The sequence below is a fragment of the Stenella coeruleoalba genome (genome assembly GCF_951394435.1).
Source record: "Stenella coeruleoalba genome assembly, chromosome: 7".
NCBI lineage: Eukaryota > Metazoa > Chordata > Mammalia > Artiodactyla > Delphinidae > Stenella > Stenella coeruleoalba.
This window is the reverse complement of record NC_137153.1, coordinates 102,311,381-102,334,533: the sequence shown is the minus strand read 5'-3', so window position 1 is coordinate 102,334,533 and position 23,153 is coordinate 102,311,381. Positions and strand designations below refer to the sequence as shown.

At 43.2% G+C, this 23,153-nt stretch overlaps 1 protein-coding gene across 1 annotated transcript; it reads left to right on the top strand.

Annotated features, from left to right (window-relative positions):
* Positions 1–6,656: 6,656 nt before the first annotated feature.
* On the top strand, positions 6,657–22,749 carry ZFP37 (ZFP37 zinc finger protein; the record flags this gene model as incomplete). The annotated part of the gene is made up of 5 exons (XM_079926576.1): positions 6,657–6,739; positions 8,441–8,735; positions 12,934–13,060; positions 13,370–13,501; positions 20,233–22,749. The coding sequence occupies 5 exons, from the start codon at positions 6,657–6,659 to the stop codon at positions 21,741–21,743; spliced, it is 2,148 nt and encodes a 715-aa protein (XP_079782702.1). The 3' UTR covers positions 21,744–22,749.
* Positions 22,750–23,153: the final 404 nt, after the last annotated feature.

Sequence of the window (23,153 nt, the reverse complement as noted above, 5' to 3'; positions counted from 1 at the left end):
AGTTCTGTAAGCAAATTAATTGAGCCCAAGAGTGGTTGTTGGAACCTCTGAGCTATAGTGGATCCCCCAGAAGCACAGCTGACAACCTAGACTTGCGATTGCACCTGAAGTGGGGCAGGGGCTGTCTTGTAAGACTGAGCCCTGAACGTGTGGAATCAGAAGCTGTCCCTGAGTAGATAGTGTCAGGATTGTAAGACACCAGACTGGTCTCAGAAATTCCCTGGCGGTGTAGGGAAAACGCACAGACACATTGGAACTTGTACTAGAATCTTCCCACGCTTACCAGGCTACTGTTACCGCCAGCTGCGCCTGCGGGCCCCTGCATTTGTAGGACCCCTCTGGGTTCAGAGCAGCCAAGCTGGGGAGGTCCTGTAGGCTTCAGGGAAACCAAAACAGTAGCAGGCATAGCTCATGTGAGGCTGACTTCTCTTCATTTACCACGTATTTATACTTCCCATAGCAAGTATAAATTGGATTGTTTTCCCATCATTCACTCTGGACTCTCCTGTCTTCAGAGGTATGATTTACTTCGTGTCCACAACATTGGGCCACATCGCCATTACTAAGGGAGATCTGTTGCTTTCCCTCAGCCACACGCCATGAGCACAGAAGCCCTTCCAGAAAAAAAAAAAAATTGTTTTTTGATCACTTTCCCTAAGGCAGTTATATCGGAGCATCTGGCATTGGCTGGTTGGTTGGTTGGTTTTAATAGTCTCTACTCACCGCATTTCTAAGTAGAAAAATGACCGTCTAATCTATGCTAATGTGAAGAGAGGAAAGGACTCGCCTTGCGCCCCATCCCCGTTCTGGAAGGCTCACTTCAGTCCATATCTCACAGGACCATGTGAGATGAGTAACCTCAAGGAGAATGTGCCTTTGTCTTTTAAATTCTATCAAGTAGGTGAGTGGTTCACAAAGTGTGATCCCAGGACCAGCAGTATCACCATCACTTGGGAACTTGTTACAGATGTAAATATCAGGCTTCGATCCAGACCTAGAGGGTCAGAGCACTGGGGGCGAGGCCATGTGATCTGTGTTCCAAGGCCCTCCGAGAGATTCTGATGCAGGTTCCAGTTTGAGAAGCACTGAAGGAGGATATTCAGATAGAGATGGGGGAGGAACGACATTCACTTACAGCCAGTGATCAGGATCCTAAGGGAGCCGTCTGGATCGGGTCATTTTACTCTTTTTTTCTTATAAGGGCAACATACAGTAATTTTTGTGTGTTTATGCCAATATAGGTTTTAGGGAAATAAAAGCCAATTTTCTTGTTGGTACAAGTTGTATCCTAAGCTTATCTTCCCTAAGGTGTAAATTCAAAAATTAAACACAAGGGACGGAACTGAAGAATGCTCAATCACCCTTGTCACTGAAAAACCAAAAGAAAACTCTCGAACTGAAAAATACAATGTCTGAAATTTGAAATTCACAGGATAAATTTGACAAATGTAAATTACAGGGGAAAGAGTCATTGACTTGAAATAGATCAGTAGATATGATCAAACAAGTGAGACAAAAATGATGAAAAGACATTAACCTGTGACCTGTGGGACAAAAAAAAAATGTCTTACATATATGCAGATGAAGTTCCAAAGGAGAGTGAGGAGAAAATGGGACATACAAAATATTATAAGATATAATGGCTGATATTGCCCCAAGTTTGGTAAAAACATTATTTTGGGGCCTAACCACAGTCTTTCATCCTGTAGTGTCTATGGTGGCATTCCTGTCAGGATGGCAGACCTGAGTAGGGGCCAAAGGGAATGCAAGTAAAACAGACCAAAAGGTTTTCTCGTCCTTTATACCAGCACCTTGTTGTTGACCCCTGGCATAAGAGTGACCCATGCTAACACATGCACACACACACACAACTGGTGAAACAAACAGATAAAAAGCACCGTGAAACGAACCAGAAAACAAGTGCCCTTTTGTGAAGTTAACATACAGCAGAGAGCCGAAATGCTCCGAAATGTACAGCTACAACGTCCTGAGGACCAGGGAAGGCAGTGGGATAACCCAAACAGCCCTTAACCTCATCATTGCAATTCTCTTTGGTGGGTGTGGTCTCCGGCGCACCAATCTGAGACCCGGCAGTGGGCTGCTGGGAAGCCATAAAAGGCCAGGGCCTCTGCTGGCCTAGTCATTCCCACTCCCCAGGCCTCCAGACCTGTGGCTCAGCTGGGAGGCTTGGATGAAATGGCAGGGGCAGCAAGTGGCAGGCGGCCTGGCCAGCAGAGAAAAGGTCTTTCCCACAGGGAAAATGGAAGGCTTTGCTCCAAGGAGAACCTGTCTCTAAAACAGAAGGGAGGAGATGCACATCCCTCAGAAAGACGGAGAGCAATAGGAAGCATTGAGACCCGAGAGGGCTGTCAGAGCAAAGGAGGTAAAATTCTAGGTTCTTTTTTGCAGACATTTGTTTTGAGTGACGCTTGAGAGGCTTTGGGAGACACAAGATATTGGGCTAAGGAGCAAAGGAACAGGTGCCAGATGTGACATTCACACCACTGCAAGTGGTGAGAGAAACCCAAGGTGAAGGCCCGATTCCCTGTGACCCGGGGCTCTCTACCAGCTGTGCCATCCTCGGGGGCTGCACTTGAGGGAGGGGCATGCCTGCCAGGCAGCTCAGGAGCTGCCACAGCGACAGGAAAGGCCCGGCCCTAGGGAGCTGCCCATGGAGGCTGTGGGGAGCAGGAGGAAACCAGAGCTTGGGGGATGGGGTGGAATGGAGGTGGACGGAGCGGTGGGACTTGGAATCTCCTCTAATCCACTCCCCCCACGTTCCAGAGGTAGGTCAGGGAACACTCACTCCTCTCCTCCTCTCCACCCACAGCGGTCACCAGGCACAAGCGGGGGAGAAGCCCCGATGGCTCCCCTGACAGTCGCCACCAAGGAAACAGACCTGGAGAAGAGAAGGTGAGGGGACGACCACCCCCAGCCCCCCGGAGAGCTAAGGAGCAGCCCGACTCCTCCAGAGCAGGACTTCACCGCAGAGGAGGTAGGTGTCTGCGCTGGGCCTCGGCAGAGGTGGGGATGTGAGGGAAGGACCTGAGGGGCAAGCCAAGCCCCCAGGGTGCCGAGAAAGACCCTGACCCCGGTGAGATGCCCCTGAAGGCAGAAGGGCTGAGAGCAAGGCATCCAGGACCTGGTCCCGGTTGCCAGCAGATCCTGGAAGAGGCCACCAGAGTCAGGCGTGGTGGGATGTGGGGCGTAGGGTGGGGGAGTGTAGACAGGGGAGGGGCAATGGTGACCTTGACCCACGGGGCGGCACGCATCACCTGAATCCCTCCCGTTCTGTCTCCCGCGCAGGTTCCGCCCACACTCCCTGGCGCCTCCACGTTAGGAGGACCCGGTCCCAATCGCCAGCGTGGGTCTGGAGCTGGGGACGCTGCCAGCACAGCCCGGCGGAGGCCGGGCCCCCCTCCCGCAAACGCCGTCGCGGAACCCTGGGGCCCGAAGCCCGCGCGCCCCTGGCGGCGCTCACGTCCAATCTCTACAACCAGATGGGCGCCCTGGAGGTGGTCCTGGGCGAGCTGCGGGCCCCGGGGGGCGCCTTCCTGCCGCTGTCCACCGGCCGCACGGAGCCCACGGCCGCGCAGCGTGCCTGGCTCGCCTGGCAGCTGGCGCACGCGGGTGCGGCCCTGCACTGGGCGCTCGCGGCGCTCGACTCCCTGCTCGCCGCGCGCTCCGGGCCCGCCGGCCCGCAGCCCTCCCCGCCCTGGGCGCCATCGCCTTAGGGGCGCACCCAGCTGCTCCCCGCCGCTCCTAGGGCCGGTCCCTTCCGCCCAAGAGCCAGCCGGACTCCGCGCCGCCACCTCGCCGTGCAAGGCTTCGCGGCAGCATCGTGTAACCGGAGGCGACGAGCTTCCCCCACAGCGGACAGTAATCCACTTGTTCCGGGAACGGTGTTCAGCACGCACCAGACATCAGCTCCTGCCGCATCCCAGCTCAGGGAGATGTGTCCCCGTGTCCAGAAGACAGGCTGCCAGGATGTGCGTTCAGAGGAAAACACTTCTGTTCTTCTGCGGTTCAGACTGCGAACCTTAGTGATGTGATTTGTGCCTTTTCATCCCTCCATATTTTCCTGTTTCATGTGGAAAATGAAAGGAGAGAGAGAGATGGGGAAAGGAGGATGAGGAGAAGGAGGAGGAGGACGAGACAGACGGATAGATAGATAGGTCGATAGATAGATTAGATGATAGAGGTAGAGATAGATCGATTCCGGGGTATGTTCCACTGCAAAGAACAATTAGACGTCTGTCTTTGCGTTTTACCAGAGACTGGGTTTCTTCGAGGTTACGCTTAGAAACCTACCTTGAACAAACCTTTATATCAGATGAGCAATCTGGGTTCTAGGAGGGACTTTGTAGATTTTTGGTGTTGAAAGTAAAATTATATTTTTACTTATTATGGACCATTGTGTTTTCCATGTACTGCAATAAATTTTTTACTCTGGCAGTCCTTTGTCAGTGTGACTTTGTGAATGTGCTTACAAGTGTTCTGGTAGTGTCCTGAATCCTTCCTTTCCCCTTCATTTTCCTGTTTCCTTTCTCCACTGTATGCACTTTAAACGTGATTCCACAGCATGTAAGTGCATACATCAAGCAAATGTTCACAAATGTATTTGAACCCATGTTACCACCACTTCACCCACAAGACACAGAATATTTCCATCATGTGCAATCTTTATACCAACCAACCTAAAAATGTGAACTCATGTCTTTCTGAAAAACAATTCCTTGGACATTATCTGGAGCTTTGTGTCTCACTGATTTGACGTATTGTGCCTATCCATAAAGTTGTGCACTTGCACGGCATGGCCCTTCTGCAGTCTCTGAATAATATAGAACGATATACATGGATGACGTGGGATGGGCTGCCAGGCAAGAGCCCTGGCAACGCGAACCATGAGAGTCAACGTCCTTTACATGGAAAATAGGCTTTTCTCCAAGGGAACCTGTCCCTTAAAGAGAAAGGAGAAGAATGAGGACCCAATAATGGATGGAGCAAAGGAGGTTCTTGAGACCCAGGAGGGCTCTAGGGGAGATAAGGAAGGTTCCAGATTCTTCTTTGTGAAGATTAGAGTTGGGAGATGGCACTAGGCTTTGCACATGCAATTATTCAATCTGTAATGCTGTCATAGTTAATTCTTGTTCCTCCTTCAAATGTCAGCTGAAATGTCCTTTCTTCCTGGTAATTTACATAAATCTAAGTCTATAATCCATACTCTCATGGCACCATGTATCTTTTTTGAAGCACTTATCATAGTCCTAATTTTGTGTGTGCTCATTTGAATAATACTCGTCTCCTCCCCTGCATCCTAAGCTCCCTGAATGGGACCCACGTTTCAAGATTTTTCCCATTATTGTATCCACAATACCTGGCCTAGTACCTGGCACATTATAGATGTTCAATAGATATCTACAGGTGGAAAATGAATTATTGAATGCATGCATGAGAAAACATTGATAGGTGGGATCACACAGTTCTCTTAACTTTTCTGGACAAGTCTCACACAAGGTCCGTTGGTAGGACATTTCCTAGAGACTATTGTAAGAAAGTCTTTATAGTCAAGAGCCAGACTACAGGCTAATGGAGGGAACAGAGTTTCTAAGTCAGGTACCTAAAATTGTGCAGATGGTAGAATCTCATGAGACCAGAAGAGGTAGTAGAGATCATGGAAAGCAGAGACAATTTCCTGGGCTTTCTTTGATATGACAATTGTTTTGCTGACAGTTGAAAATGTCAGCACATACACAAAACTCACATGTAAGTGTACAACCCACACACTGATCCTTACTGTCTTGACAAAATGGATTCAAGTGTTAGATTCACTCTTTGGGGACTTCTGTGGCGGTCCAGTGGTTAAGACTCCACGCTTCCACTGCAGGAGACGCAGCTTCCATCCCTGGTCAGGAAACTAAGATCTAGCATGCACCGCAGTGTGGCCAAAAGGAAAAGAAAAAGAAGATTCACTCTTTCACTATTGATCCTGAGCCTGGAAACTGACGGACTCTGCCATGCCAAGAAATGATGGAACTCCTCTGGTAGATTGAAAGTTCCTCGTCACCATTCCATGACCTACTTTCACCAACCACGTTCATCTTCTTCATTTCTCTCCCCTCTTCCTTGCTTCCCTTCCTCCTCTTCAGTGCAGGGAATATCCATACCCTGCCTTTCCTATGCTTTTCCACGCACTTCTGTCTCTGAATACCGCCCCCTAAGGGCCATGTGAGGATGATTAGTTAATTACTAGAATCAAGGGCTTGGAGAGCTGTTACAATAGAGACAGCATTTTGTTTATAGATAGGTTGGAACTTGTTTGGATTGGTGAGGAAACACTGATATTGTTAAAGCAAAGTCTGGAGAAACTGGACTGCCTCTCTTCTCTCACAACTAGCTGGGATCAGATAGAAAGTAGAATTTTTGGGTTTTTTTTTTCGCAGTACACGGGCCTCTCACTGTTGTGGCCTCTCCCGTTGCGGAGCACAGACTCCAGACACGCAGGCTCAGCGACCATGGCTCACGGACCCAACCACTCTGCGGCATGTGGGATCTTCCCGGACCGGGGCACGAACCCGTGTCCCCTGCATCGGCAGGTGGACTCTCAACCACTGCACCACCAGGGAAGCCCCTATTTTTTTTTTTTGATGTAAGTAATGGACCTCTTTGGACTGTACTGTAAGGACAAAGTCAGGACTTTATCTGAGGAGGATGGGCGTCAACTGCTCATACCCAGAAGGTGAGGCTCAAAGATGCTCTGTCAGGGACACAGGGGAGGTGCTGTGTCTCCAGTAGATGAAGAGGAATCTCAATCACAATTATCCTTCAATTTTCGCTGAGTCCTTAGTTTTCTATTGCTGCAGAGCAAATTATCACTAACTACTGGATTAAAACAACACAGATTTATTATATCAGTGTTTCAGGACATCAGAAGTCTGGGCATTGTATGGCTGGGCTCTGTTCAAGGGCACACAAAGTTGAAATCAAGGTGTTGGGTGATTGTGTCCTCATCTCGGGCTCCACTAGAGAAAGATATCCTTCCAAGCTCCCTCAGGTTTTTGTCAGAAACATTTGCTCTGCAGTCGTGGAACTGAGGTCCATGTTGTCTTGCCAGTGGTAGACCAAAAAGCACTCTCAGTCCTCAGCCGCTGCTCTCAGGTCCGTGCCATGTGCTCCTCCCACAGGCCTTCTCACATTTGGAATTTTGGAATTTCTGACTTCTGGAAGGGTCTAGCCACTTTTAAGGGCTCACCGAATTAAATCAGCCCCACCAAGATTATCTCCGTTTTTATCAACTCAGAGTCAACTGATTTGGGATCTAATCATGGAAGTAATATTCCACCAAACCACAGGTTCCTCTTGCATTGAAAGTTAGGAGATCTCACAAAGGTATTACGCTAGGGAGTGGAGTTAATGGGGGCCATATTAGGATTCTATGCATCATAATATTTACAACATATTTTGCTAAGCCCTAGAGTTGATGTCAGAAGACTAGGAAAGCATTGCTGGGCCTGGGGACACCCCCCGCCTTTTCCTCAAAGGAAAGTGACCTTGCTTGAAATAATCCTTTGTTTTGTTTTTGACTCCCCTGTCCCAGCCCCTTTCTGCCTTTAAAAGCTCCCCATTTTGTACAACTCCTCAGATGGACTTTCTGTTTGCTAGATAGGATGCTGCCCCATTGATGAATCGTTTAATAAAGCCAATTAGATCTTCTAATTTACTCCGTTGTATTTTGGGTTTTTTTTAGCACATAAAAGTTGAAGGTGCAAAACAGGGTATGTTTGGCTCTGGAAAAAAGAACAATATATTTGTGATAACTTTACCAGCCCTCTGCCTCATTGTAAATTCCACAAGGGTGAACAAAGGCTGTGTCTGAATCTCCAGTTTTCTCATTACCTAGCAAACCCAAGCAACCTAGTCTGCATATAGTATAAAAGCTCAACAAATAACTGTTAAATGAACGAAGTTTGTACATGAACTAGCCCATTGAGAAACTATTTCTACTCCAATTGCTTGATTATTTGGGCTTGATTATTTGGCTGAAACATCACCATCAAACTGGTTCTCCCTGAGGATTGATGTATTCACTTAATCTGATCCTTCATGTTTTCTCATTGTTCTTATACCATAAATGAAGAGACATATATTTCAAAGATTAGCGTTCTCTCTCTATAAAACAATGGCATCTGCCCCATTGGGCTTTTTCTTCTTTTTCCCTCCAATTTCTCTCATCATCCCAGCTTTCTGGAGTCTGCGGTAGGCAGTGCGATTCCCGGTTTCCCCGCAGCTGGCTGCACTGACTGGGAAAAGCAACTCCAAATTCTGTCCTCAAATGTTGAAACCTTTGAGCGCCGGGGGTGGGTTGTCAGGCACAGTGAAGCACTCTGCAGGGAGCAGTCTCCGAGCCAGGTTTTGCCCGCTTGCACCTCACCACTGCGAGACCATCTCAGCTAGCCGGGCCACCCACCTCTGAGCCCGCCGAGAGCGCCAGGTCCCCACTGTACGGCGGCGACTCGGTCAAGATGGCCGCGCCCGGGCGGATACCCAGGGGCGGCGCCATCGCAGCTGCCGAACTGGCAGAGGCCGCGCTCTGGGGGGCCGCCATGTCGGCCTCCGCTTGCCCCCTGATCCTGACAAAGCCAGGCACCGCGGACCGGAGGAGGAGTGTAGGGACGACGGGACAGGCCGGGTGTCCCCCGGAGATGGCTGTGTCGGAGCCCGGGGGCAGCGCCGCGGTGAGCGCGATGATGGGGAGGGGTGGTCTGGTGGTCAGCTGCGGTCGAATCGGGCGTCAGTGACTGGAGGGTTACTGTAGTCTGTGAAGATAGGTGATTCGGGAGTTGGGAGTCGGTACTGGAGGGCCTCTTGCAGGGGTGGGGGGATGGTGTTAGCACACTCAGGGATCGATGGAGTAGTGCTTGGGAGGTGTCTGTGGAGTCCGTGACTGCTGCAGTTTGAGGAAATCAGTGTTTGAGGGATATACGGTGACAGTGGTTGGAGGGGAGGGGTCTGTGGCGGCCCCTGGAAAGTCAGAGTTTGGGAGGCCATGGGGATCAGAAATGGGGGCTTTGGGGTGTATCAAAGATTGGGGAGTCTGTGGGGGTCGCAACTGGGAACCTCTAGGGGAGCCAGCGATTACGGTGCCTTTGGTAGTTAGACTGGATTGTCCCGGGCTGCGTGCAGAGGTGCAGGGAGGTCAGTTAGTAGCTTATTGCAGTAGTTAAAGCGAAGAGATGATGATGATGGTTTACAATAGGCCAGGATGTTGAAAGGCTCTTCTGCATCGATATAGAGATAGTGCAGGGCTGTGGTGAAAAGGGATCTGGTGTTAAAGTTTTCAGTGAATGAGGGAGGATGACTGTGCAGAAAAGTTGACATGAAAGACCTGAAACAGCTGTCCTTAGAAAGGTCTGATTGCAAGGTTAACCTTTGGCCAACATCCGAGAACTTAGATTTCAGGAGAGTTCCCGCTATTCCCGGGAATTTTAAAAGTGGCTCACTGTGCCTAAACTATGTAAACAATGTGGTTTATGCTGAATGTCTGATTTCCTTCTGGGAATCTGGGACTTTTGTATATGCTAGGCAGAGAGTGCCTATTTGACCAACCCCTAAAAATGTTGTTTACCAAGCATTGGTAAACAACATTTTTTTAAATTGAAGTATAGTTGATTTACGATGTTGTGTTAGTTTCTGGTGTACAGCAAAGTGAAAAAAATATATATATACACATATATTCTTTTTCATATTCTTTTCCATTATGGTTTATTACAAGACATTGAATATAATTCGCTGTGCTATACAGTAGAACCTTGTTGTTTATCTATTTTATATATAGTAGTTTGTATCTGCGAATCCCAAACTCCTAATTTATCCCTCCCCCACCCCTTTCCCCTTTGGTAATCTAAGTTTGTTTTCAATGTCTGTGAGTCTGTTTCTGTTTTGTAAATAAGTTCATTTGTGTCATATTTTAGATTCCACATATAAGTGATATCATATGGTGTTTGTCTGACTTACTTCACTTAGTATGATAATCTCTAGGTCCATCCATGTTGCTGCAAATGGCATTATTTCATTCTTTTATATGGTTGAGTGGTATTCCATTGTATGTGTGTGGGTATATATATATATATACACTACATCTTCTTTATGCATTCATCTGTCAGCACACATTTAGGCTGTTTCCATGTCTTGGCCATTGTAAATAGTGCTGCAGTGAACATAGGGGTGCATGTATCTTTTCGAATTAGAGTTTTCATCTTTTCTGAATATATGCCCAAGAGTAGTGGGATTGCTGGATCCTATGACAACTCTATTTTTAGTTTCTTAAGGAACCTCCATACTGTTCTCCATAGTGGCTGCACCAATTTACATTCCTACCAATAGTGTAGGAGGGTTCCCTTTTCTCCACACTCTCTCCAGAATTTATTATTTGTAGACTTTTTAATGATGGTCGTCTGACCAGTATGAGGTAATACCTCATTGTAGTTTTGATTTGCATTTCTCTAATAATTAGCAACGTTGAACATTTTTTCATCAGCTTATTGGCCATCTTTATGTCTTCTTTGGAGAAATGTCCATTTAGGTCTTCTGCCTATTTTTTTTTTTTTTTTTTGCGGTGCGCGGGCCTCTCACCCCTGTGGCCTCTCCCGCCGCGGAGCACAGGCTCCGGACGCGCAGGCCCAGCGGCCATGGCTCACGGGCCCAGCCGCTCCGCGGCACGTGGGATCCTCCCGGACCAGGGCACGAACCCGAGTCCCCTGCATCGGCAGGTGGACTCTCAACCACTGCGCCACCAGGGAAGCCCTGCCTATTTTTTTATTGGGTTTTTTTTTTTTTTTTTTTGAGTTCTATGAGCTGTTTGTATATTTTAGAAATTAAGCCCTTGTTAGTAGCATCGTTTGGTAAACAACATTTCACATGTGTTAGCACAACTCATTTCTGAAAGAATTAAGTATGTACTGTGTGACTCTACTGGGAGAGGACTCTTGGAAACTTGTTCCTGGCTTCCTCTGGACTTCACCTCATGCAGCTTTTTCCAGCTGATTTTGCACTGAATTCTTTTGCTGTGCTAAATCATAACTATGAGTACAGCTATATGCTGAACACTGTGAGTCCTTCTAGTGAATCATCGAACCAGACTATTAATGGGTTAAAGTCTGGTGATACTCTAAACGAGTTAGGGATTTTGAAGGATGAGTGAAAAACTGTTGAAAGTATAATTTACTTCATTTTCAGGCCCTGAGGTACATGGGTTGGGGTGGAGGTGGGCAAACAACCTCCACGGGGATCACTGTAAGGGAACAGAGTCCTCAGGAGACAGGTAGGTTTTGGTTAAAGCAAGCAGGCAAAGGGAATGGCTAAAGAGGGTGAGCGTGTAGTGAAGTTTACTGGCAGTGATTAGAGTTTCTGTAAAAGGCACTGTTTGAGAGTTCTGTTGGCATCAGTGACTGGAGATTGATAGGATTTGGGGTGATATCAGAGATGGAGATTGATATGTTCCACTGGTATCAATAGTTGAGGAACCTGTGGGAATATGTAATCAGAGTGTTTGTGCGGCAAGTGACTGGGGAGATCTGTTGCTGTTAGTGATTGGGAGTTTGTTGGGATCAGTAATTTTGGAATTATAGGCTTAGTGATTAGGAAGGGCCATGCTGGCTCAGTGATTGGGAGGCCAGTGACAATTAATGACGGGAGTTATAGGAATCAGTGACGACGTTTGTGAGGTCAGAGATTGGTGACACATGCAGCTAATTTATTGGTGGCTTATGGCGGTCAGGGGTGATCTTTAAATGTTAAACAGACATGTTTGAATGTATACTTATCAGTTTCAGAATTCTCCAGTAGCTGCCTAATAAGAGGAGAAGTTTAACATGCTTTAATTTCTCCCCGTCCCTAACCAGTTATATGCCTGCTTATTTTTCTTACATCATGCCTCTTGATTTTAAGGTTACTTTTATAACAATTGCACAAGAACGTTATCAAGTTACTTGGATGTAACTGGACATTTTACTGGTTTTATTATTCGTAGTTCTCTCTTGTATATGCTCAAGTCTTTCCCAATCTTGAAATCTTTATTCTGATCCAATTTTCCTTCTTTTAAAAATCATTCCTCTTCTTCTTCTCCTCCTGTCTCTCCTCTTCCTACCACATTCCCAGTTTCTCCCTCCCTCCTTCTCTTTATTTCTAAAGTACATAGGTAATATACTTTCTGCATCCTTACATGCCTAAAATACCTTACTTTTGCTTCCAAACATAAATGATTTTTTGACTGGTCATAAAAACCAAGGGTCTCGATTCTTCTACCTCAGAACTCTATAAACACTCCTCCATAGTCTTTAGTTACAGAAGAAAAGATGAAGACTGATTCTGGTTTGTTTGTTGTAATTGTCTTTCTCTCTGATAATCATAGGATTTTTTTCCAAAGTACCGTAGACTAAGTGGCTTATAAACAACAGAAATTTGTTTCTGACAGTTCTGGAGGCTAGAAGTCCGACATCGGGTCGGGATCTGGCGACAGCCCTCTTCCAGGTTTCAGACTTCTTGTTGGATCCTTACTTGGCAGAAAGAGCAGAGACAGGAAGCAAGCTCTCTCATGACTCTTATAAGGGCACTGATCCCATTCATGAAGTCTCCCCTCTCATGATCTCATTGAATCCTAATTATCTCCCAAAGGCCCTATCTCCTAATATCATCACATTGGAGGGCAAGGTTTCAACAACGAATTGGGACACAAACATTGAGTCCATTATAGGGACATTTCTTAATATGATTTTTGTCTCTCAAAAACAAAAATGCAAAATTGGGTAAAAAAATAAGCCCCGTGTATAACATTATGATCATCAGTGAATGGTCAAGGTAAGAGAAAGTCATTATTGTCTGCATCTTTCACTGATGTGGATAACATTGGACTGAACTAGGAATGTGCTATTACAGGGATCGGTAACATTCAAAGATGTGACTATGGCCTTTACCAAGAAGGAATGGGAGCAACTAGATCCTGCTCAAAAGAGCCTGTACAAGGATGTGATGCTGGAGAATTACAGCAACCTAGCCTCAATGGGTAAGGACAAAGTAATTCAAAGTGTGCCTACTGTGATGCCTTCTCTCTGAAGTCCTTGGATAAGTTTATCCTTAATTTTTATGAATCAAAGAGTTTTAATCCCTTTTGGGTACTAGTCAGAATACTTGTGCTCCTCTGCCTTGAAAATGGAGGATCTACTCAGATGGGGTACATGGACATCTGCACTGTGAAATTTCAGAAGCCGTGTGTTCTTTTATCCTTTAAAAGCTCTGAAGCTTAAATGGTAGGGCTTGATTTCTGGAATGTTTGTTGTTCTAACACTCAATTTCTATCTTTTCTCATGAATAGGATATCAAGCTCTCAAACCAGACATATCCAAGTTGGGAAAAGGAGAAGAGCCATGGCTGGGGAAGGGGAAAAGACCCAGACAAGGTGGTCTGAGTGAAATAGCAAGACCCAAGGGAATAGGAGCCAATGGAAGTAAGTTCCTAGTTTCTTGGTGGTAACTTTGGAATTCTTTTTTTTCACATTTTTATTATTTATTAATTTAAAAATATATATTTTTCTTTTTATTGAAGTATAGTTGATATACAATATTGTGTTAGTTTGAGGCGTACAGCAAAGTGATTCAGTTATACATACATATATTTTTTAAGATTCTTTTCCCTTATAGGCTATTGCAAAACATTGAGTATATTTCCCTGTGCTATACAATAGGTCCTTGTTGGTTTTCTGTTTCATATACAGTAGTGTGTATATGTTAATCCCAAATTCCTAAATTATCCCTTCCTCCCATCTTTCCCCTTTGGTAACCATAAGTTTGTTTTCTATGTCTGTAGGTCTGCTTCTGTTTTGTACAGTTCATTTGTATCATTTTTTTTTAGATTCCACGTATAAGCGATATCGTATGATATTTGTATTTCTCTGTCTGGTTTACTTCACTTAGTATGATAATCTCTAGGTCCATCCATGTTGCTGCAAATGGCATTATTTCATTCTTTTTTATGGCTGAGTAATATTCCATTGTATAAATATATCACATCTTCTTTATCCATTTATCTGTTGATGGACATTTAGGTTGCTTCCATGTCTTGGCTATTGTAAATAGTGCTGCAATGAACATTGGGGTGCATATATTTTCAAATTATGGTTTTCTCTAGATATATGCCCAGGAGTGGGATTGCAGGATCATGTGGTAGCTCTATTCTTAGTTTTTTAAGAAACCTCCATACTGTCTTCCATAGTGGCTGTACCAATTTACATTCCCACTAACAGTATTGGAGGGTTCCTTTTTCTCCACATCGTCTCCAGCATTTATTATTTGTAGACTTTTTGATGGCCATTCTGACTGGTGTGAGGTGATACCTCATTGTGGTTTTGATTTGAATTTCTCTAATAATTAGCGGTGTTGAGCATCTTTTCATGTGCCTGTTGGCCATCTGTATGTATTCTTTGGAGAAATGTCTGTTTAGATCTTTGGCCCATTTTTTGATTGGGTTGTTTTTTGCTTTTTTTTTTGATATTGAGCTGTATGAGCTGTTTTTGTATTTTGGAGATTAATCCCTTGTTGGTTGCATAGTTTGCAAATATTTTCTCCCATTCTGTAGATTGTCTTTTCATTTTGTTTATGGTTTCCTGTGCTGTGCAAAAGCTTTTAAGTTTAATTTGGTCCCATTTGTTTATTTTTGCTTTTATTTCTGTTACTCTAGGAGAAGGTCCCAAAAGATATTGCTGCAGTTTATGTCAAAGATTGTTCTGCCTGTGTTTTCCTCTAGGAGTTTTATAGTATCTGATCTTATATTTAGGTCTTTAATCCATTTTGAGTTTATTTTTGTGTATGGTGTTAGAGAATGTTCTAATTTCATTCTTTTACATGTAGCTGTCTAGTTTTCCCAGTACCACTTATTGAAGAGAACTGTCTTTTCTCCATTGTATATTCTTGCCTCCTTTGTCATAGATTAATTGACCATAGGTGCATGGGTTTGGAATTCTTCGAATAATTTATTCTTAAATTCGTCTTATAGATCCTAGGAAGTAGCAGTAGAAAAATATCAAAATCTCCTGGGGGAAAAAGAGTTCAAACTACAAAGATTCTCCAACCTTGGAGATTCTAATATCTCTTCCTTCTGTGAACCTGTCCACATGAGAGGTTCTCATAGGAGATTCACTGTAGTTGGGCGCCAGTGTGACTTATGGGGATTTGCTTATACCATTTGTATCAGTCAGCTTAGTCTAAGTTACGTCCCATTAAAGAAAGACCCCCAAATCTTAGTGGCCTACAAAAAGAAAGATTTGGGGCTTCCCTGGTGGCACAGTGGTTGGGGGTCCACCTGCTGATGCAGGGGACACGGGTTCATGCCCTGGTCTGGGAAGATCCCACATGCCGCGGAGCGGCAGGGCCCGTGAGCCATGGCCGCTGAGCCTGCGCGTCCGGAGCCTGTGCTCCACGGCGGGAGAGGCCACAGCGGTGAGAGGCCCGTGTGCCGCAAAACAAACAAACAAACAAAAACAACAAAAAAAGAAAGATTTGTTTCTTGCTCAAGCTGCAGCCCTTTTCCACATTGTCTTGTGACCTACACTGAAACAGCAGTCCCTATTTGGTCAATTCTGGTCTCATTACAGAGGCAATGAAGAGGGAGTGGAACCATATGATGACTTAAAATCACTGATTGGATGTGGTAGATATCTCTTTCTGCTTACATTTTATTGGTTCATTAGTCAGAGCAGATCACCTGGCCACTCCCGAGTTCAACTGGGTAGGAACGTATACTCCTTTCACAGGGAGGATTCAAATGGCCATACAGTGGGGCTGGGAGGTGTAATCCACAGGGAACAATAATACAGTCTGCCATACCACTCGGGTTGTGGTAGGAAAAAAGGTGAAAAACAGGGCTCTAAACCTTGGATACCAGACCATCAGATGCCTAACTGACCCTTCCACATAGCCATCTTTCCTCATCCATGCTCTCTGTTGCTCAGTTTTGAGAAAGAGCAGTGAACCCTTTTAGCTGTTTTCTTAAGTAATCCCATTCCTGCTTACCTCTCTAAAGCAATGCTTTTTAAAATTATCCTCCCTTTTCCTAATATCCTCAGCTTTTCTCCCTTCATCCACCCACACTCTTAGACCCCATAGTATCAAATTCCTCTCCTTAGAGATTCAGGCATTCTTAAATCTGTCCTCTATCCAGATCTCTTGGTGTAATCCTCCTGCCCCTCATTACTTTCCATTTCCCCCCTTTCACTGTGAAATGCTCTAGATCTGTGGTCTATACCACCAGCATTATTTCCATTTTCTCCCTAACCTTTGCAGTCAAATTCCATAGGATCCATGCCTCTAACAATTTCTGACTTTAAAGTCAGCAGTGGTAACCTTCCAGTGCATATTTTAATAGTTTTGATCAGCCTGAAATTCTTGCCCACCTAGCTTGAATTATACCACTTGAATCTGATTTTATCGTTTAAGTGTTCCTTTAGCAGTTTTTTCACCAGATTCTCTTCTTTCTCACTTTGAAGTGTCCCTAAGGTTTTGTCTTCTACTATCTATTCTTTTTTTAAATTCTGTTTTCCTCAAAGGAATAATCTATTGTGTAAATACAAGCTATTTATCCTATACTGGTGACTTCCAAGATAAATTTATCTTGTCCAGATAAATCTTCAATTCCTTTGTCTTATATTTTACCTCCTTACTGGATAGCTTATTCTCAGATGGTCAGAAATTGAAAACTTTATCTTTCTTTCTAAATTAGAGCTTCCTTACACCTTCCTTGTTTTTATCAGGGTCAGATTTTAGGCCTGTCTGCCATGGAGTTCCCATGAATCCTTGCTCTCTGCCTTCCCTCTTACTATCCTTTCCTCAGTTCCTGATTCTTTTTCCCCCGTCAGTTCTGACTGACATCACCCAAATTATATTCATATTGTCCCATACCTAAATTGCTCCAATTATTAGGTAGCTTATTAAATCCCCCCCTTAAAAATATTCATCTTAGATGTTGCCACCAAACATTAAAATATTCAGTTATTATATATCACTTCAGTCCCCAAATTAGCAGAATGTCCACAATATCTTTTTAAGTTTCTTCTAACATTGAATTTTTCAAGACTCCATGAATTTCCCAAGACCAGAGGGACCAGTCCTTCAAATGACAAATGAAGAGACTTCATAGAGTTTTCTTTGTTTGTTTGTTTTTGTTTATTTTATTCTATTTATTTATTTTTGGCTGCGTTGTGTCTTCGTTGCTGCGCGCAGGCTTTCTCTAGTTGTGGTGAGCAGGGGCTACTCTTCATTGCTGTGTGCAGGTTTCTCATTGCAGTGGCTTCTCTTGTTGCAGAACACAGGCTCTAGGCTCCCGGGCTTCAGTAGTTGTGGCATGATGGCTCAGTAGTTGTGGCTCACGGGCTCTAGAGCACAGACTCAGTAGTTGCAGTGCACGGGCTTAGTTGTTCCACGGCATGTGGGATCTTCCCGGACCAGGGCTCAAACCCGTGTCCCCTGCATTGGCAGGCGGATTCTCAACCACTGAGCCACCAGAGAAGTCCTTCATAGAATTTTTGATCCATGCATTAGTGGCTCCAGTTTTGGCTGTCTTCACTTTTCTCGCTGATACTTGGTGTTACAACCAAAAAATAATCCTGAGTCATTTAATACATACATTTTTGTCATTGCTACAGTGACTCTATTCTTGGCTCAGGTTCTTCTATCATCCTTGAAGTTTCTTCAAGGAAGGACTGTTCTATTACCTCCAATGATTTGCTGGGTCTAATGAGCTCCATGCTTCAGTTTCTGAAGTTACAGTCATTTTAGCTTAAAATTCATGTCTTAGTTACTGTCTCAGATTCAGGACAAGCTTATAGCCTTAATTACATGCTCTGCCAGACCCAGCTCTCCCCTAGTATTACCCTATTATTATACCAGTTCACTAGTTCAGAGCCTCCTCCCCTCCCTCATGGTAAATTTCTCTTGTGGTGCTTTATATCTTTTCCAGCTGGCCAATGTCAGTTGGGACCAGCCCAAATCATCATAATAAGAGGTTCTTATAATGTTACACCTCAAGGGGAAAGGTTTGAGTTTTGATCCCTTTCTTCCCAGAAGGAGATTTGCCTCCATCCTCCCCAGCATCCTTGGACATTGGAAGATGCAGCCTTGTCATGCTACGTAAAAGTTCTTGTTGGGCTTCCCTGGTGGTGCAGTGGTTGAGAGTCCGCCTGCCGATGCAGGGGACGTGGGTTCATGCCCCGGTCCAGGAAGATCCCACATGCTGTGGAGCGGCTGGGCCCGTGAGCCATGGCCGCTGAGCCTGCGCATCCGGAGCCTGTGCTCAGCAACGGGAGAGGCCACAACAGTGAGAGGCCCGTGTACTGCCAAAAAAAAAAAAAAAAAAGTTCTTGTTATACTCTTTCTCTCAGGATGCTCGCATCACTTCAAATTTCCTAAATGAAGAAGCAGCTGGCAACTCCAATTCTTATGTATACTTATAAAAATTGATCTACTCCATGGGAACTAATCTCTTACAAGTTCTCCATAAAAGTAATAGTATTTCCTGGCTGTATATTCAAACACCATAACTCTTTTCTGTTTGAACTCAGTTTTCACTTTATCCATGTAATGTTCTTTTACTAGTAAAACAACTATTCACTTTTTATCTCTTTCTTTCTGAGGTCATGGGGACTCTTATATATGCTTCTCTCTTTGAGTCTCTTTGATTCCTATCCTGAAACTTTTTCTGTTTTTCCATGTCCATAGCTGAAAAAGGCCACCCCCAAAATGGTAGTCCTAGCTTCTAAATTGTTTGGTTTTTACATATGTAACATCCATATCTAGCTAACAGAAGTCTTCATGTTTCAATTCTAAGTTCTTAGGAGAATTGTTGAATAGCTGGAGCCTGGTGTTTACCACTGTCTGATCAATTGTTTTCAAGGAGAAGTTAGATCATATACTACTAACATGGCTGCCTACATCTGTCAATGTGGGTGGTGGTCTCAGAGAAGGGAAGCATAGATTGAGAAGATATCTCAAAATGTATAATTGTATAATGTATGGAGGAAAGAATGTGAGCAATCACTTAGAGTTAGGAATTAGCTTAAAATTTATAATTGGCAATTAGAGTGACCTGACAGGAAGGTGTGCTCCATAGCAAACTATTGGAAAACAAGTGTGTGTGTACACTGTAAATCCAAATGGTGTAAAGTTTATTTGCCAATATCAAACTTTATAATATGGTAAAAACATCAGGTAACTCATAGAAACTGTGGGATGTTTCTTACTACAGGAATTGCATTATTATATTAATCATGGGTGGTAGCAGTGGACCATCCTTTCCTGCTTAATCCCTCAGTCATCTATATGCTGTTCAGTACTCTTTGATGGACTTACCTTATTTTCTCTTATTTTGGCTCTTTGGGGAGCAATAACAAAATTTTACTTGAGCTATCCTAAGTAAATGGAGGAATTTATTATAAGGCTTCTTGTAACCTAAGGGGTGATACTTCAGCTGGGGACTAGAACCAGTACTGGGAAGCCATTAGGAACTGGGATTATGCAAATGGTCTCTTTGAGGACACATGATCTTACATCTCTGCTTTTCTGTGGAGGTATGCTTTATTCTTTGTACTGATGAACTTTCTGTTTACATAGGGAAAATGTGGCTTTGTAGTGCTTGTCTTATATCATTTTTAAATTTAGCACCCAGTGGAGACTAAATAGGGTCTAAGTTTTTAGGAGACATACTCTTATTGGACATCTTGGCTTGAGCCAGCTGTCTCCAACCGTGACTATGGAGAGTTGGATGAATATAGATGGGCTGTAAGAGCCAAATACTATTGGTGGATTGGCAGTTATTAAATCTGGGCAGCTTGGGCTGAGGAGAGACTTCAAAAAGTGTCAACAACAATTACAAGCTTTTAACTTCATCTGTTTTTTATTCACTACTCCTTGTGTTTATTTCATCTTTTATCCCAGGTTGCAAGGTCATATTTATAAACAGCCAAAGCCTTTTCTAATCACTATTGTCAGTTTTCTTTTCCTGTTTTTACTACAGCACTTTGCCTCTCCAGTCCAAAAAGACAGGGACATTTGCACTTGATATTTCATTCACTTTAGGATACTAGGCTTGAATAAAGATTCAGCCCCACAACAAGGCATTTCTTTATAAGTTGTATTCCAAAATATGAGAGTGCAAAGATTCACAAGAATGTCTCATTGAATTCCACTTTAGAAGAAGTCCAGCAAGATGATGACCAGCTAGAGAACCACCAGGAATCTCAAAACAAACTCCTTGGGGAAGTTGCTTTCAAGAAAACAACTCTGACTAAGAAAAAGGGCCATGAATGTAGTTCATTGGGGAAAAAAAATGTGAGTACAAAATATGTTCCTTCAAAAAAAAAGCTTCTTAAATTTGATTCACATGGAAAGAATTTAGACTTACCTGGTCATGTAAGAAATTATGTAGAAAAGAAACCTGATATAGCTAAAGAGCATACGAAATCATTCAGCCATAGCTTACCTGATACAAAGAAAGACAAAAATCAAACTGGAAAAAAATGTGAGAAATTACCCAACCATAGCTCATCTAATAGGCCTGACAAAACTCAAACTGGCAAGAAACATACTGAACGGGACAAAATTCAAACTGGAGAAAAACATAAGGAATCATCCAGCCATAGCTCATCTCCTACTAAGTGTGACAAAACTCAGAATAAAGTGAAACCATATGAATGTAATGAATGTGGGAAGGTTCTCAGCCACAAACAAGGACTCGTTGACCATCAGAGAATTCATACAGGTGAGAAACCATATGAATGTAATGAATGTGGGATAGCCTTTAGCCAAAAATCACACCTTGTTGTACACCAGAGAACTCACACTGGAGAGAAACCATATGAGTGTATTCAGTGTGGCAAAGCCCATGGTCATAAACATGCCCTCACTGACCATCTGAGAGTTCATACTGGTGAAAAGCCCTATGAATGTACTGAATGTGGGAAAACCTTCAGACATAGCTCAAACCTTATTCAACATGTGAGATCTCATACAGGCGAGAAGCCCTATGAATGTAAGGAATGTGGAAAGTCCTTTAGGTATAACTCATCTCTTACAGAACATGTGAGAACTCATACAGGTGAAATACCATACGAATGTAATGAATGTGGAAAAGCCTTTAAGTATAGCTCATCCCTTACTAAACATATGAGAATTCATACAGGTGAGAAACCCTTTCAATGTAGTGAATGTGGGAAAGCTTTCAGCAAGAAGTCACACCTCATTATACATCAAAGAACTCATACTAAAGAGAAACCCTATAAATGTAATGAATGTGGAAAAGCCTTTGGACATAGCTCATCTCTTACTTACCATATGAGAACTCATACCGGTGAAAGTCCTTTTGAATGCAATCAATGTGGGAAGGCTTTCAAGCAAATTGAAGGTCTTACTCAACATCAGAGAGTTCACACTGGGGAGAAGCCCTATGAGTGTAATGAATGTGGGAAAGCCTTTACCCAAAAGTCACACCTCATTGTACATCAGAGAACTCATACTGGGGAGAAACCCTATGAATGTAATGAATGTGGAAAAGCGTTCAATGCAAAGTCACAACTTGTTATACATCAGAGATCCCACACTGGAGAGAAACCTTATGAATGTAATGAATGTGGAAAAGCCTTCAAACAAAATGCATCCCTTACTAAACATATGAAAACTCATTCAGAAGACAAATCTCATGAGTGAAATTAGTGTGGGAAATCTGAACTAAAGGTTTTATTTAACCTTAGAAGTATTCTAACTTTAAAGAATGTTAGAAGGCTTTTAACAAGAAGTTACACCTCGTTACACATGAGAGAATTTGAAAATGAATCACCACATGGAAGAAATGGATGGAGAGTTTAAACCTTTTATGTAAAATATTGTTTTAAAAATATTTTAAATGATCTATATATTCAGATTGAATATAAAGCTTTTAAAATTGTTAATAACTGAATAATCAGAGCACTAGAGAAACAAATTACATTTTCTGACAATTCCTGAGTTGCTTGAGGGTTGTGTACTTAAGCACCACATGTGAGAATTGAATTTGCATATCTGTTTATTGCCATGTATAAATGTGTGTGACCATTGGTATGAGTTTCATCTTTGATGCTATCATGCAGCTCTTTCTTAATGTCTTTGCTAGTACCTGCGTCAGCAAAAAACTTTATAGAAGGGTTATTATCTATGTTAAAAAAAAATGTTAATACAAAATTAAGAGAAAATGAAAGAAATCAGCTGAGAACACACAGGTGCTGGTAGGGAATGCTATCCAAGATATATTGTTGAGTGAAAAAAGCAGGTTGCTCAACTGTGTATATAGTTTATTCCCACTTGTGTACAAAAGGGTGTGTGTGTTTTCCTGTCTGTCTGTGTGTATGTATGTATGTATTTGTGTATATATATGTATATTTATATGTGAGTAAATTGGTTTGAAAAAATACAAAAGAAACTTAGCGGTTGCCATTGGGCACAGGACTACAGGAATGGGGTCTGGGATGGGACGGAGACCTCCTTTTTATTGTATACTCTTTACATTTTTAAATCATGTACATATATTATTTTCACAATTAAAATCCTTTTAATATGTATAAATCAGTACTAATGAAAAATTTCACTGAACCCACTCCATGATGTTATTTGACAAAGTAAGAGTTTCTATGCTTATTCATGAATGAGGATATGGTATTAAATTTGATATTGAATTCACAAAGGCTTTTCCTATCAAACATGTTCTTTCATTAAAATAATGAATTATAATGATAACTCAGCACTGTGTTTCTTTTATTCATCACATTTTTAAAGACTGAAGATGAACTGTGATTGCAGCTGAATGAAAGTGATTTTCTGCACAATCACTCCATTTTATCTCATATTCAAAGTGCTTATACACAAATACCTCAATCTGGGATTTCAAATATATTACTGCAAATGGCACTACTTCCTGTTCTTGCCCAATAGCAGACCTTGTTAATGTATCACTGCACTCTTTCTGAGTGAATCTAGACTTGGCCTCAGAATCATTCTTAAGCATGCATTCCAGAAGATACTGTTAATCAATTTGGGTTTGCACAGGAAACCTATTTTCCTATTTTTACTCATGAGTCATAGATT